Below are 15,005 nucleotides of genomic sequence, written 5' to 3' on the forward strand. Positions count from 1 at the left end.
TTCAGCAATTATGTTTTTGCAGTAAGTAATAAGAGTGATTACTGGTTTATTTGAGGGCAAATACATACATTTTATTCAATTTATTTCTATGGAAATATGTGCTAAAACCTGGTCAGCCTGTCAATTTATGCTTTGACGTTTTCTCTCCCCTTCTTTCGGAATTTTAGATTTGAAATTCCAAAAGAATTCATATCAAGTTCAAGAAAGATTTGGTTGTTTATTAAGCTGATCTCTGTCAGCCAAATATTTGGCTAATCATATGGCAAAGCAAGAGGCACTGCTGTGACTTCTTCACCTGAGCAGCCTTCCCTGTTTGTCCGGTCTACACTGGCCATGTTGGTTACTGCATGTCCCCAATTACCCAAAGCTCTTTGAGGGAAAGGGTGATAGGAAGCAAGGGAGACTGAGTGGGATGGACAGGATTCTGTGTTCACAAGAGACGTACAGCTCCCCCTGGCATTTTGACATATCTGCTGAATCTGTTATTAAACATTGTTCAAAGCCAAGCATAATACCAGTCGGGTCTTTAACAGTCAGGTCAGTATGCTTTCACCGCTCCAAGCACTGTGGCCAAACTGCTCCTTACTGGAACAGTTCCTGTGGTAGTTAGGAGATTGCCACTAGATATGTCTTTTCTACCCCCTTGCCTTCAGTTGCCTAATAAACCTGTTCTCTCCCTGGCTGACAGTTTAGCTTAGCTATCTTGTCTGATCTGTGCTGTATTATTCAGTTCTGTAGCTGTTACTTGTTGGCACAGAAAACTTTGAATCTTGACTCTTCCTAGGCCCAATTCTCCAAGCAGCTCTATACAGGCAGACCCTTACACTCACATGAAGCTACACTGAGTCTGTGTGGATGAGCTTACATTATCAGGGCCCAGTGCCCCCTTCATCCTGGTAGATTCACAGTTCTGTCACAGGATATGTCTACACTACCCGCCGGATCGGTGGGTAGTGATCGATCTATCGGGGATCGATGTATCATGTCTCATCTAGACACAACACATTGATCCCTGAATGCACTCCCCGTCGACTCCGGAACTCCACCAGGGTGAGAGGCAGAAGCAGAGTCAACGGAGGAGCAGCGGCCATCAATCCTGCGCCACGAGAATGTCAAATAAGTCAATCTAAGTCGAGTTAAGATATGTCAACTTCAGCTATATTATTCTCGTAGCTGAAGTTGCGTATCTTAGATTGATTCTGCCCCCCCCCCCCCCCGCAGTGCAGACCAGGCCACAGACTCCCTATGTGACTTTAAGGAGTCACTTAATCTGTTTATCTCAGTTACACATGTGTAAACTGGAGCTAGGACTGTATTATTTTTTTCTCCTTGTAAGATCTTTGGAGAAGGAAGTGGCTCTTACTGTGTGTTTGTACAGTGACTAGCACAGAGGGAATCCAACTACATTTTGAGGCCACTGGGCATTACCTAAAGACAAATGGGGGAGAGAAATAATATGCTCTCCCCTTTCGGTGGTTGTGGGGGAGGGTGAAGCTGGTGAGGTGCTGCACCTCTCATAGTGTCTCATCTCCATCTTCATCAGAACCAAATTCTTCTGATGCAAATATATACCTCTGAGGGTAGAATTTGGTCCTTATTTGTTTATCACAAAAAAACAAAATGCCAAATCTGAGGCTTCAAGGCGGAGAAGAATTTGTCTCTTAATTAACAAATATATGTTGAATCTATTGGGTCCTCAGAGAGAGAAAAAAATGTAATGACAATTTTTTTCAGATTGCTGGTTTTTTTTTTCTCTTCAGAGTTATTTTCCTATAGCCGGTCTGTTGAACTATCCATACAAAATGATGGTGTCCAAATTAGCTGTTACCACTCAAGAAAGAGATCTTGGAGTCGTTGTCGATAGTTCTCTGAAAACATAAGCTCAGTGTGCAGCGGCGTCAAAAAAGCTAACAGAATATTAGAAACCATTAGGAAAGGGATAGATAACAGGACAGGAAGATATCAGACTGTCTCTATATAAATCCATGGTACACTCACATCTTGAATGCTGCATATAGATGTGGTCTCCTCTTAAAAGATATGGTCTCCTCTTAAAAAAGATGTATTGGAATTGGAAAAGGAATAAAGAAGGGCAACTAAAATGGCTAAAAGTAAGGAACAGCTTCCATATGAGGAGAGATTTAAAAATACTGGGATTTTTCAGCTTGAAGGAAAAAGAACTAAATAAGTTCCTGGAGGATAGATCCATTAATGGCTATTAGCCAGGATGAGCAGGGGTGCAACCTGTGTCCGTACCCTCTGTTCTCCAGAAGCTGGGAATGGGCGACAGGGGATGGATCACTTGATGAATCTCTGTTCTGTTCATTCCCTTTGGGGCACCTGGCACTGACCACTGTTGGAAGACAGGATACTGGGTTAGATGGGCCATTGGTCTGACCCAGTGTTGCTATTCTTATGTCCTATGTTATTCAGAGTACAGTAAAACCTTAAGAGTTACAAACACTTCGGGAATGGAGGTAACTCTGAACAAAATGTTATGGTGGTTCTTTCAAAAGTTTACAACTGAACATTGACTTAATACAGCTTTGAAACTTTACTATGCAGAAGAAAAATACTGCTTTCCCTTTATTTTTAATAGTTTATGTTACAGTACTTACTGTACTTTTTAAAATTTTGTCTCAGCTGCTGCTTGATTGTGTACTTTCGGTTCCAAATGAGGTGTGTGGTTGACTGGTCAGTTTGTAACCCTGGTGTTCATAACTCTGAGGTTCTGCAGTATTACAGGTATTGACCTTTTTTAAAGTGAACTGAAAGTGAAAAAGAAGTTCAAGCTTTATTGTATGTGAATTTTTGCAAATATGAAAAAGCAAAAGGTTGAAAGTACTAAATATGAGATATGTGAAAGCTTCTTGGATACTGTACAAGAAGTGTTACAAATATTTGATCAAATTCTGAACAGCTGTTCAGTTTAACTATTTGGTGCTGCTTACCAGCACTCATGCAGATGAGTTGTTTTGGATGAACGATTGATGCCTGTCCTTAGTAGATGACATTTGCTGTTGTGCAATGGGCCAACACAAGGCTCGTACATCATTTAAATAGGAATTGGCCTTGTGATGGCCACTTGCACAGAGGTGAATGTCATCATGTGTGTATGTATATATGTATGTATATTTGTATTAATATGAGAATAAGTGTGTTCACTATTTATTGTTCATTATTAACTCTGTTGTTCACATCATACACCTCAATAAGTTAAATAAAACCATGAAATACTTTGCTGGAAAGTTGCAACATAACACTATTTCATTTCTTAGTCTCTAGAACCCTGATACACAAGAGCCAAAAACAGAGAGAGGCAAAGTAGGCACAGCTCAACCCACATTCATCTAGGCTGTGTCTGCAGACAGTCTCTGCTGAAGACTCAGATCATAAATTTCCCCCTGGAGCTCCTTATTCTTCATAATTTTAAAACAGATTTCAGTACACCACAATTATTCTCCTTGTTTGTAATCTCTTCTGCTCCATTGAGGAAGCAGAAACAATATCAAGTGACTTGTGACCTGTCACACACTAAACACAGAATAGTCAATGTGAGCCATTTGCCAGGACCATGAAAGATGAAATTTGTTTGAATAAATTATAATATTCAAATACTGAGAAATAGAAGTACTTCCATAGGCTACATTTACCCTATGGGCACTACAGTGGCATAGCTACGATGGCACAACTATGGTGCTGTAACCCTTTAGGGTAGATGCAGACTACGGCAATGGAAGAGGTTTTTCTGTTGTTGTAGGAAGCATTCTTCTGTCACCCTAGCTATATCTACACTGTGGGTTAGATCACCATAGCTGTAGATTTTTCACACCTCTGAGTGCTGTGTAGCTATGTCAATCCTGTTTTAAGTGTAGACCAGGCCATAAAAATTCCAAATAATTCTTAAGAGAAAAGGCGCTAAATTCTTCAAGTAATTTACTTACAAAGAATAATTAGACTAGCTTAATAAATATTGCTGTATTATCTTGAATTTCAATCTTTTCTGAAGAATTACAACAGAATTAATGTATTGTCACTTTGAAATTTATAGTTCAAAATAATACCTGAATTACAGTCCTTTGTTCTACTAGTATCTAGACAGACTTTGGATAAGTGATTTCAAAGCACATGTAAATAATTGAATCTCCTTTAAAGAGGCTACTTGAATCTCTCTCCTTTTGAATAATCCTTTGGTTAAGTCAAGGACATCAATGTGTTACCTTACAAGTAGAAACAAAACTTGTTATATGAAAACATGCTAAAAATGGAAAATAAATTTAGCAATAGCATTTCTACGATTGAATGTTGTCTGGGTACAACCTGCAATGGTAATAAGGGCATGGGAAAGGTATTTTCATCTTTTTTTTTTTTCAAATTTGTATTTCCCTTCTATGCTTTTATGGCTGTATTTACCTTAAGAGTTAATGAACTAAGTACTGAATAGGGTGCATTTTTCAGGAGGGGCTTTTAATCGTAGCGTACAAAGTTTTGTATAGCTCGCAGAAGGCAACATTACATAATATATAAACAGAACATATAAAGTATGATCATAAATTGGAAAATAGACTAGATTACAAAAACCTAGATACTAGGGAAGTGAGTGTAAGCACATTAGAAGTAGGGTACATAGAGAATCCTCTTAATATAAAATGCATGAACTAGAGTGAATTATCCCCTTCAGGAATAAACAGTAACAATATCTTTATCTTATAAATGATCCTATTTCAGATTTGGTTTAGGGGGAGTCAGATATCTCAAGTAAATAGTCACAAAAGTAGAATGTGTGGTTCAAGATAATCTGGTAACTGCTAATGAGTAAAAAAAACTGTTTTACTCACTACTTGTGTAAAAATTGCTTATATAGGCGTGTATGTTAACTTTTGACAATATATCCACAATATCTCCAATTCTGAGATACATGTTTAAATCTGGATTTTGTTAAAGGTCAAATCTAACAGATCTTCTACAGTAGGTCTGGTTTCAGAAATCATCCTGAACAAACTGAGGTTAAATCATTCAGCCTTCCCTACACGGTGAGGCAAACTGTGTTACGTAGTTCACGCAGCGTGTTATTGGTAGGTAAGCCCTGGAGAAAAATCACAGAATTTCATTGCAGAGAGGCTAAAATTGTATTTCCATTGTTTTCAGATGAGGACTAATCACAGATTTAAAAAAAAAAAATTAAACTAGATTTAGACAAGAAGAAAAAAGAAACAGTGGTTCATAACATTGAATATTAAAATGTTTCAGTTCCAGGAAGGGGATAAAGATGATTGTGAACAAAGCTTTGTTTGTTTGCCTTTACTGTGGTGAACGTTTATCACTGTTTGTGTTCTGATTTCCATGCAGGTGGTTGACCAGATTGACACATTGACATCTGACCTGCAGCTGGAGGATGAGATGACAGACAGTTCCAAAACTGACACGCTGAACAGCAGCTCAAGCAGCACAACAGCGTCCAGCTTGGAGAAAGCCAAAGTGCATGCCAATGCACCTCTCATCAAGCCCCCAGCACACCCATCTGCTATTCTCACCGTACTGAGGAAACCCAATCCACCACCACCTCCACCACGGTTGACTCCTGTGAAGTGTGAAGACCCTCACAGGCCAGTTCCTTCTGCCAATCCTGTAAAGACTAATGGGACCCTACTTCGAAATGGAGGTTTACCAGGAGGACCAAACAAGATTCCTAATGGGGATGTATTTTGCATACCTAATAGTAACTTGGACAAAGTTCCAATACATCCTCTGATTCATAGACCTGATAAAGACAGGTGTCCTCAAACAGGAACACGGGAACGAGTGCGATTTAGTGAGAAAGTGCAGTACCATGGCTATTGCCCTGACTGTGATGTTCGGTATAACATTAAAAACAGGGAGGTCCACTTACACAGTGAGCCAGCCCACACACTGGGAAAGCTTCCTCACCAATGTCCTCCTTTACCACCGCCGCCTCCCCCTCTCCCTCCGTTGCCTCTAGAAAATGGAGGTTTGGGAATAAGCCCCAGTAATAGCTTTCCCCCTCTCAGACCTGCAACTGTGCCTCCACAAACTGCACCAAAACCCCAGAAGACTATCTTGAGAAAGTCAACCACTACAACAGTGTGATGTATGCCACTTGAAAAACTGTTTGTTTTTTTTCCTATATATAAACATAAACAAATAGGTAATGAGCACTTTCTACTCAAGCAATAAAAAGCCCAAATATATTACATCCTGTGTTCAGTGAAGTGGCATAAAAATCATATGGTAAGTACAAAGAAAGTTGTTCACCAATGTCACATGTTTGCACCAAAGAATTTTGTTATTAAAAGCTCCAGTATAATGAGCATGCTACAGGTCATGAGCTGTTAAAAGTGATTGCAGCTGAACAGCTCTAACTATGGTCTAAGAAATGTTAATAGTTCATCTCAAAAACATCATGTCCGCAGTAGCAATTAGAGGTGAAGTTAAGTCTTCCTCAGACAATAGAATAATTAGTACTGTGGTTGTTTTGTAGTGCAGGAAACTTTTAAAATACATTTGCTAGGAACATAATGTATGATTATGTGGAGCAAAATGTAACTCCAGCTAATGTTTCCTGATTGAATCTTAACAAATGAGTTTTTATATGCCTGGTTGCTTGACTCAAGGGTATCTTGTCCGGGGCTGTGCATTATGGTGCACAGTTTTAAGCCAGCTTGTTTTTTGTTCTCTGGTCTAGGGATGAATGGCAATTGGAAGGCATGTTGATATGATCTTAGCAAAACAAACAATATTCAAGTTTGGTTCTGAAACACTCAATAATCAAAAAGCAGAGAAAGGAATGCCATGCTTTTGAAAGAGGAGGCACGGCCTTATGAGTTATTTTCTGCTTCCATTGTTCCATCTCATGTGGGGATAATACTTATCTACTTATGAACTATTTAACATGGATGAGACTTGTAGGTTAATGAGTTAGAGCCCAGTCCTAAAGTCCTTACTCAAGTTTTCCTCAGGCAAATCTCCTATGGAGGGCAATGGAAATTGTATGTACAGTCTTCAGGGATTGGTGCTTAATACTTGTAAAGAGTTTTGAAGATGAAAAGCACTATGTAATGACTAAGAATTAACATGCACAACAAGACATTTCTCTTGTTATGACATTTTGGTGGCTTAACCCAATTAAAATTCTTACCAGTGAGAAAACTCTCCAGTATTTTTTCATTGTTTTACAGAAAAGAACACTTGTTGTCAGGAGGAATGTTGGCTCCTGGGGTTTTAAAAGCAGGCGATCAGTGAAAGAGATTTTATAGGAAACCTTTTCTTCACAAAGTCCCTCCAAAAATAAGCTTGCAAATGACCTAAACACCTGAATGTCAGCAGATGTTACTTGAGTTACACACAAAACATGCACTTAGGCTGTTCAGCTCTGAAAGGGTTGGACAAGGTTGGCATTTGTGGGGTCTTATTAACCAACATAGAAATGTGTCAGTCCCTTATGTTTGCATAGAGCAATAGAAATTCAGCTGAAATCAACCTTGAAACAGCTCCGCTATATTCACACCTTTGTTGTATTTACTTTGCACCAAAACAACAAAGAGCCTGGCAAAATAATTACCCTTTTTACATTAAATTGCTAAATCCTTATGAAACTTTTACCGATAATAAAGGCTGAATTTTGTGCAAATATATCTCTGGAGTTTAAAGCCTCCCATTGCACTATACTGTGTGGTTTATCCAACCATCGTAATGCAGAGAAGTCATTATCTCATGCATTTGATTGAGGTATGCAACGTGTGGCATGCGTGCCGAAGGCAGCACACGAGCTCATTTTCAGTGGCACTCAGTGTACATCTACACTCCGGGATTATTCCGATTTTACATAAACCAGTTTTGTAAAACAGATTGTATAAAGTCGAGTGCACGTGGCCACGCTGAGCACATTAATTCGGCAGTGTGCGTCCATGGTCCGAGGCTCGCGTCGATTTCTGGAGCATTGCACTGTGCGTAGCTATTCTGTAGCTATCCCATAGTTCCTGCAGTCTCCCCCACCCCTTGGAATTCTGGGTTGAGATCCCAGTGCCTGATGGGGCAAAAATCATTGTCGCGGGTGGTTCTGGGTAAATGTCGTCACTCATTCCTTCCTCCGGGAAAACAACGGCAGACAATCATTTCGTGCCCTTTTTCCCTGGATTGCCCTGGCAGACGCCATAGCACGGCAACCATAGAGCTCGTTCAGCTGTTTTTTTTTACTGTCACCGTATGTGTTCTGGATGCCGTTAACAGAGACGTTACTACAGCTCTACACAGCAGCATTTGTTTGCTTTTGCATGGTAGCAGAGACGGTTATCAGTCTTTCTGTACCATCTGCTGCCATTGTAAATTGGCAATAAGATGACGGTTATCTGTCGTTATGTACTGTCTGCTGCTATCATGGGTGCCCCTGGCTGAGGTTGGCCAGGGGCACAAAGGCAAAACTGGGAATGACTCCCCGAGTCAATCCCTCCTTTATGGTTTCTAAAAATAGAGTCAGTCCTGCCTAGAATATGGGGCAAGTGTGCTAGAGAACCAGTGTATCAGAGAGCACAGCTGCTCCGTGTCAGATCCCGCAGAAATGATGAGCTACGTGCCATTCACGGGGGGTGCCCCTGCAACAACCCCACCCATTGCTTCTCTTCTCCCTCAACCTTCCTGGGCTACTGTGGCAGTGTCCCCCCCATTTGTGTCATGAAGTTATAAAGAATGCAGGAATAAGAAACAGTGACATGTTAGTAAGATAAAATGAGAGGGAGGCAGCCTCCTGGTGCTATGACAGTCCAGGCAGAACATTCAGCGGTGCGGAGGAGAGGAGCCCAGCATCCCGCTGCTATGATAGTCCAGGCAGTACAGAATCTTTTCTTTACACAGGAAAGGGAGGGGGCTGATGGAGCTCAGCCCCCAGTTGCTATGATGAGGACGGTTACCAGCCGTTCTGTACCATCTACTGGGAATGACTAGGAATCATTCCTATTTTTACCCAGGCGCCCCCGGCCGACCTCACCTGAGGCAAGCCAGGAGCACGCACGGGCTGATGGTGATGACGGATATCAGTCATATTGTACCGTCTGCCACCAGGGAGGGGAGAGGAGTGGATACTGCTCTTCACTGCTGCAGCATCGCATCTACCACCAGCATTCAGTAGACATAGGGTGACATTGAAAAAAGTCAAGAAATGATTTCTTTCCCTTTTCTTTCACGTGGTGGGGGGAGGGAGTAAATTGATGAGCTATACTCTGAACCATGCTGGACAATGTGTTTGAACCTACAGGCACTGGGAACTGAGCCAAGAATGCAAATAGTTTTTGGAGACTGCTGTGGACTGTGGGATAGCTGGAGTCCTCAGTACCCCCTCCCTCCCTCCATGAGCGTCCATTTGATTCTTTGGCTTTCCGTTACGCTTGTCACGCAGCACTGTGTAGCCTGGAGATTTTTTTCAAATACTTTGGCATTTCGTCTTCCATAACGGAGCTCTGATAGAACAGATTTGTCTCCCCATACAGCGATCAGATCCAATATCTCCTATATGGTGCATGCTGGAGCTCTTTTTGGATTTGGGACTGCATCGCCAGCCGTGCTGATCAGAGCTCCACGCTGGGCAAACAGGAAATGTAATTCAAAAGTTCGCGGGGCTTTTCCTGTTTACCTGGCCACTGCATCCAAGTTCAGATTGCTGTCCAGAGTGGTCACAGTGGTGAACTGTGGGATACCGCCCGGAGGCCAATACCGTCTATTTGCGGCCACACTAACCCTAATCCGATATGGTAATACCGATTTTAGCGCTACTCCTCTCGTTGGGGAGGAGTACAGAAACCGATTTAAAGAGCCCTTTATATCAATATAAAGGGCCTCGTCGTGTGGATGGGTGCGCAGTTAAATCGGTTTAACGCTGCTAAAATTGGTTTAAACGCGTAGTGTAGACCAGGCCTTACACTGGCCGTGTCCTGGCCACCGGCCCAGGGGGCTCTGCATTTTAATTTAGTTTTAAATGAAGCTTCTTAAACATTTTAAAAACTTTATTTACTTTACAGACAACAATAGTTTAATTATATATTATAGACGTATAGAAAGAGACCTTCTAAAAACGTTAAAATGTATTACTGGCACGCGAAACCTTAAATTAGAGTGAATAAATGAAGACTCGGCACACCACTTCTGAAAGGTTACCGACCCCTGCGTTTGATCATATTATCCACGTTTTCCACTGTTTTTCAGTCCCATAATTTGCATCATTATAATGCCTTTACTATTTGTATGATGTCAGCATATTTAATCTCATGAGAGTTGTTGTGAATGGAGTACGTTTGGACCCCAAGTTAGCAGTAGGCACAAGGAACTTGTTTTACAGATATCCTTGATCTCTGAAAGTCACTGGAAGTCCCTCTGCCTTGCTCATGAGGCTCCAGAGCAGCTCCTCCTTCCATTTAAAATATGGTGAAACCGTGTGCAAGACTTCTTTACACACAAACTACACAACAACACAGTGGTTGCTATTAAAAAGGAAAGATTTATCATATGATGCTGCCTCTATCATAAGTCATATGTACCTACCTGTGTAATTTAACTTAATCAGAAAAATCCTTCTGTACTGAAGGAATTGTATTATGTGCATATCCTGATGTATGTACAATCAGTTGTGTGTTTATATAAGATTTGTGCAATCTTATATAAAATAAGATTGAAAATATTTTGAAAAATATAGCACCCTGTTTCTCCTTGGGTTTTGTTCTATTGCCTTTCCCTTTTCCGTTCCTTTCACTCTACCTTGGTGCGTCTATTCCTGCATTTTCTTTTCAGTAACTGTTAGTTCCACATCTAAAATTGCTGTTTGAAATACTGTAAAGAATTCCATTTACTTTTTCTCTGTCTGTTTTTTCTCTTTGCTGGCTGAATACTTTATTTATTTATTTATTTTGCCAGTGAAGCTTTTTCAGCTTCATATTTATCTGCATTCTAGCGAGTCCCTATTGTGATAATATCTCTGTGCTGGGATCTCATTCCTACTATGTCTGTCCCTTATCTTTGTTCTGGGGCTAGGCGCAGCAGCTCCCAAGCCTACTAACCTGGTTTCCAGCAACCAAGGCTCTGATACCACTTCCTCAAAATGATTAATGCAGCAAATAGGTGGTTTGATAACTTTTCTGCCTCTCAAAATGGCTCCCTCTTTCCTTTCCAGAACTGAATTGAGCATGTGGATTGACATTCTTTTGTTCCCCTTCTAGAACTCAAATGCACATAGAGTGAAATAGGAGTTGTGACATTGACTTCAGTGGGTCCAGGATTTTATCCACAGTGTCTCCTTCCACCAAACATTTATTTTTAGTATGAAATTCTCACTATTGATAGGTTCTAACAGATAAAAACTTCACAACAGAAAGAAGTGCAAATTAATTAGCATTTGGAATTATTCAAGACTGAGAACCTGGGACACAAATAGCAAACTAAATTCTACTTTTATTATCTATTAAAAGAAATAAGGGAAAAACATACAAGTGATAAATAATGCAATTCAGTTCTGTAGTTATTGGCTGGCTTTGTAGAGCAATGTATGATGTAGAGTCTGGAGCATTTCACATTTCATTCAGATAACAGCATTCATTGCCAATCACATTAAACAATAGGCTCAAATTAGGTGAAAATTTCTTACTACATTTTTCAAGTAGAATATTGAAATTTAAAAAGTTTTTTCTTATTCTAGCTGTCACTTTTTCAGTATGAGATCTAAATCATATTTATTTTTTCTACTGGAAACTGGAGAATTTTCAGATTACAGTTTAAAAATGGTAAGTAATTCTTAGTTGGTCATTAATGTGAAAATGTTTAGATGTTACTCCAGATAAGCATTTAGTATGCACGGAGTTTGGGATAATATTTAGTCTCTATCCAGGTTACAGGTCCAAGGGGAGGCAGCTGACTAGAGACCTAGGACCTAATGAAGGATTCTCCACTTCTTGTGTCAGTCTCGACTCAGTTCTTCTCCAACAAACTCATCCAAGGTACTAAGTGCATAGTCTCCCTTCCTATGTTCTGTCCCTAGACTCTGCAGGAACTGGTAGACATCCTTCCATCTCCTACTTAACCATCCTACCATACAGAGATGCCTCTCTCTGACCTATGTGGTAATTGTGCATCTCACTTAAGTACTAAGTTTTCAGTCCTCAGCTTCCGCAGAAAAATGGTCTGTGAGGAACTTTTAACTTCAAGCCTAGGCTTTTCCACCCTGAATATTCTACATAGCCCAGTTGCTGAACTTTTAACCTCACGCACTCACATTCTATTTCCCATCTGCTCTCTGTCTCAGTCTACTTCTGGGAATCTTTTTTGGTCCCTTTCTAGAAACTTTCTGAGTTCCTAATAACAAAACAGTCTTTCCTTCTCCACTTTTGCACAAAACATTATATTATTGAATTAAAGCCTAAATTTTCAAGTAGGTGCACAAAATTACCTTGCATGTGTTAGATATTTAATAGGCCATAGTTGAGATTTTCAAAGCAGTCTAAGGAATTTAGACATATTTTCTATTAAAGTTAATGGAAGTTATGTCCAAAAGTGTTGGGTCCACACATCTGGTATTTGTGTGTATGCGCACAAGTCATATCAGTGTTCAAATTCTGCCTTTATTGTAGACTCCCTGTATTACCTACTTCATCTCTCTCTGTCTCAATTCCCCATCCATAAAATGGTGATGATAGTAATTGCCTTCTCCCACTCTATGCCTGACATGTCTGTATAGATTGAATTCTGCAAGAGTTGTCTCTTATGAGTTTGCACAGTGATTAGCACAATGATGTCCTGATATCTGTTGAAGTCTCTAGGTATAAATAATAATTACACTATGAAAAAAAGTGTATATCATCCTGGGGAGAAACACCAAATCATGGACATAATTATAGCCCCCTTCTCCTCCCACCAATGGAAAAAACACCCATACAGGCATGAAGGAATAATAGCACTTCTTTCTCTTTACAAATGTTAGCCCAGTGTGGAGGGGCAAATGAGAGGAAGCTATCAGTGGGGTGAGGAGCCTGCAGTGCTTAGCACTGAATCCAGTTGTGTTCAGTCTCGCCCTTTGCTCTTTCCTGTACAGAAGAAATGCTCCTTGCTCAGTGGCATTTAGAGGAAACTCTGCAGACAACCAGCCACCAGAGGGAGCAGCAGGGATGTGTGATTTGGCCCATAGTCATTACCTATAGAAACTATGCGTGTGCTTTGCATTTACAAAACAAGTTTTGTCTTGATTTTCATAGTAGTTATTTAGCACATCAGTATGAACATGCCAGCATTAATTCACTTTGTCTCTGCTTTTGTATATAGCTTTTAAGATGGCATGATGCTTTGGGGCAGAAATGAATTTCCAAAGCATGAAAGGTTTCATTTTTCTGCAATACTTGCTAAACCAGTCTTACAGCTGACCACGTTATCTACTGAGCATATTATAGATGATGGCCCAATATCTTTGATCTCTCTTAATGCTTCTCTGGTTTTCTTCTGTTGTGAGTTACTTTTACCAATATAATAATTGTACAGTTTTAATCTGAACTTTATTTTGTCATGTTAAAATAAATAAATTTACAAACCATTGGAGGCAATTAACTTAAAGCTTTATAATGTTGTCTGGGAACCTGTAATTAAAATTCTACAAGGAATAATGCAATGTTCTATTCAGCCAGCAACGTTTCTTAAATTTAAATTCAAAATGTGAGGATTGTGAGGCATCTTTTAAAACATCCACAACACAGTATGTTTCACATCTTCCTGAGAAAGCCGTAACCGGTCAGCCAGAACCAGACAGTTCCAAAGACAGATGATTACTAAAATAAAACATCTTTTGATAATATATAATATGCTACAGAGGTAGTGACACTTTGAATTTCTGTAGCTATATTTTAATATAACTAAAAAGGAAAGGCACTAAATATTATATGCAGCTATAGTAAACATGGTTATAGCCATTTCAGACTATTATTCAACCTTGATCCTTTATTAATACTTTTTAAAGTCTGAATTGTAATACTTATTATTCTCGTGTCTAAATCCAGACTTCACACGGTCAAAGGAAGAATCTCGGATTCTTCCATTAATTTAGTGGAGGTCTATGGAAGAAGTTTTGGAATTTAAAAATACAGAATAATTGCTATTTGTTTGAATACTATAATTGGTTAAGATGCAAGTGAAGTGAGGAGACTTTCAGGGAAAGGAACAAGTGGGAATAAAAATGTGTTGTGGCAACTAACCTTTAAAGCTTTGAGGGGAGATCCAATGTTCCAGTTCCACCTCTCACCTTATTTGGACTAATGTGTTTTATTACAGCTTTGCTGATCATAGTTTACTGTTCATAGAAGTAATCAATTCTGATGATGGGTTTTGTCATTTTTTTTATGCTTAAGATGTTTCATGAAATAATGGAAATGAATCACCACATTGTTTGTCTTTATTTGGATAACCCAGTTGTTGGTTTTAGAGTAAGAAAAGTACCAAATACATTGTTTAATTACCAGACAGTATTGTATGGTTCCTTTGGACTCTTATTTTTGCACCTAATTATAGCTCCTTTTTTAGTGACTCCATAAACTGTCTGAATAACTGTACATGTAGTTGAAGTAGAAATGTTGTAATCATGCTTCGAATCATTACCGTGACTACATTTCTTTTGGATTTTATCTTAAAGTAGGTTACATTACAGGGAGCATAGTTTTACTTTGATAATATTTTCCTTTCATGCTTCGTATATGTCAACTGGATCTAGAATCCTTCATCTTTTAAAGTACATACTGAAGATTCTTATGTGCAGTGTAAGTCCAGACATAAAGCAAGAATGGATACATAATGAGTTTTTAATAAAATGCATCAAAATTAGATTTGTGGGAATAATTTGAAAGGTAAAATCTCTTCAAAGACATGCAGCAGAAGAACGGAAGTGTGGTAAGTACAACATTTGGAACGCTTAATCGGAAAATTACTAGGTACCTATTATGTACCTATATTGTATTTTATAGGGCAAAGTATGA

At 39.4% G+C, this 15,005-nt stretch overlaps 1 protein-coding gene across 2 annotated transcripts in view; it reads left to right on the plus strand.

Annotated features, from left to right (window-relative positions):
* The window catches only part of PRR16 (proline rich 16), a 243,865-nt gene that overhangs the window by 144,819 nt on the left and 84,041 nt on the right, over positions 1-15,005 (plus strand). For both annotated transcript variants that reach the window (XM_050945949.1, XM_050945950.1), the window contains exon 2: positions 5,350-6,249. In XM_050945949.1, the coding sequence (XP_050801906.1) occupies positions 5,350-6,108 (759 nt within the window). In that variant the 3' untranslated portion in view covers positions 6,109-6,249. The remainder of the gene's footprint in view (positions 1-5,349; positions 6,250-15,005) is intronic.

This window comes from Gopherus flavomarginatus, chromosome 3 (assembly GCF_025201925.1).
Source record: "Gopherus flavomarginatus isolate rGopFla2 chromosome 3, rGopFla2.mat.asm, whole genome shotgun sequence".
NCBI lineage: Eukaryota > Metazoa > Chordata > Testudines > Testudinidae > Gopherus > Gopherus flavomarginatus.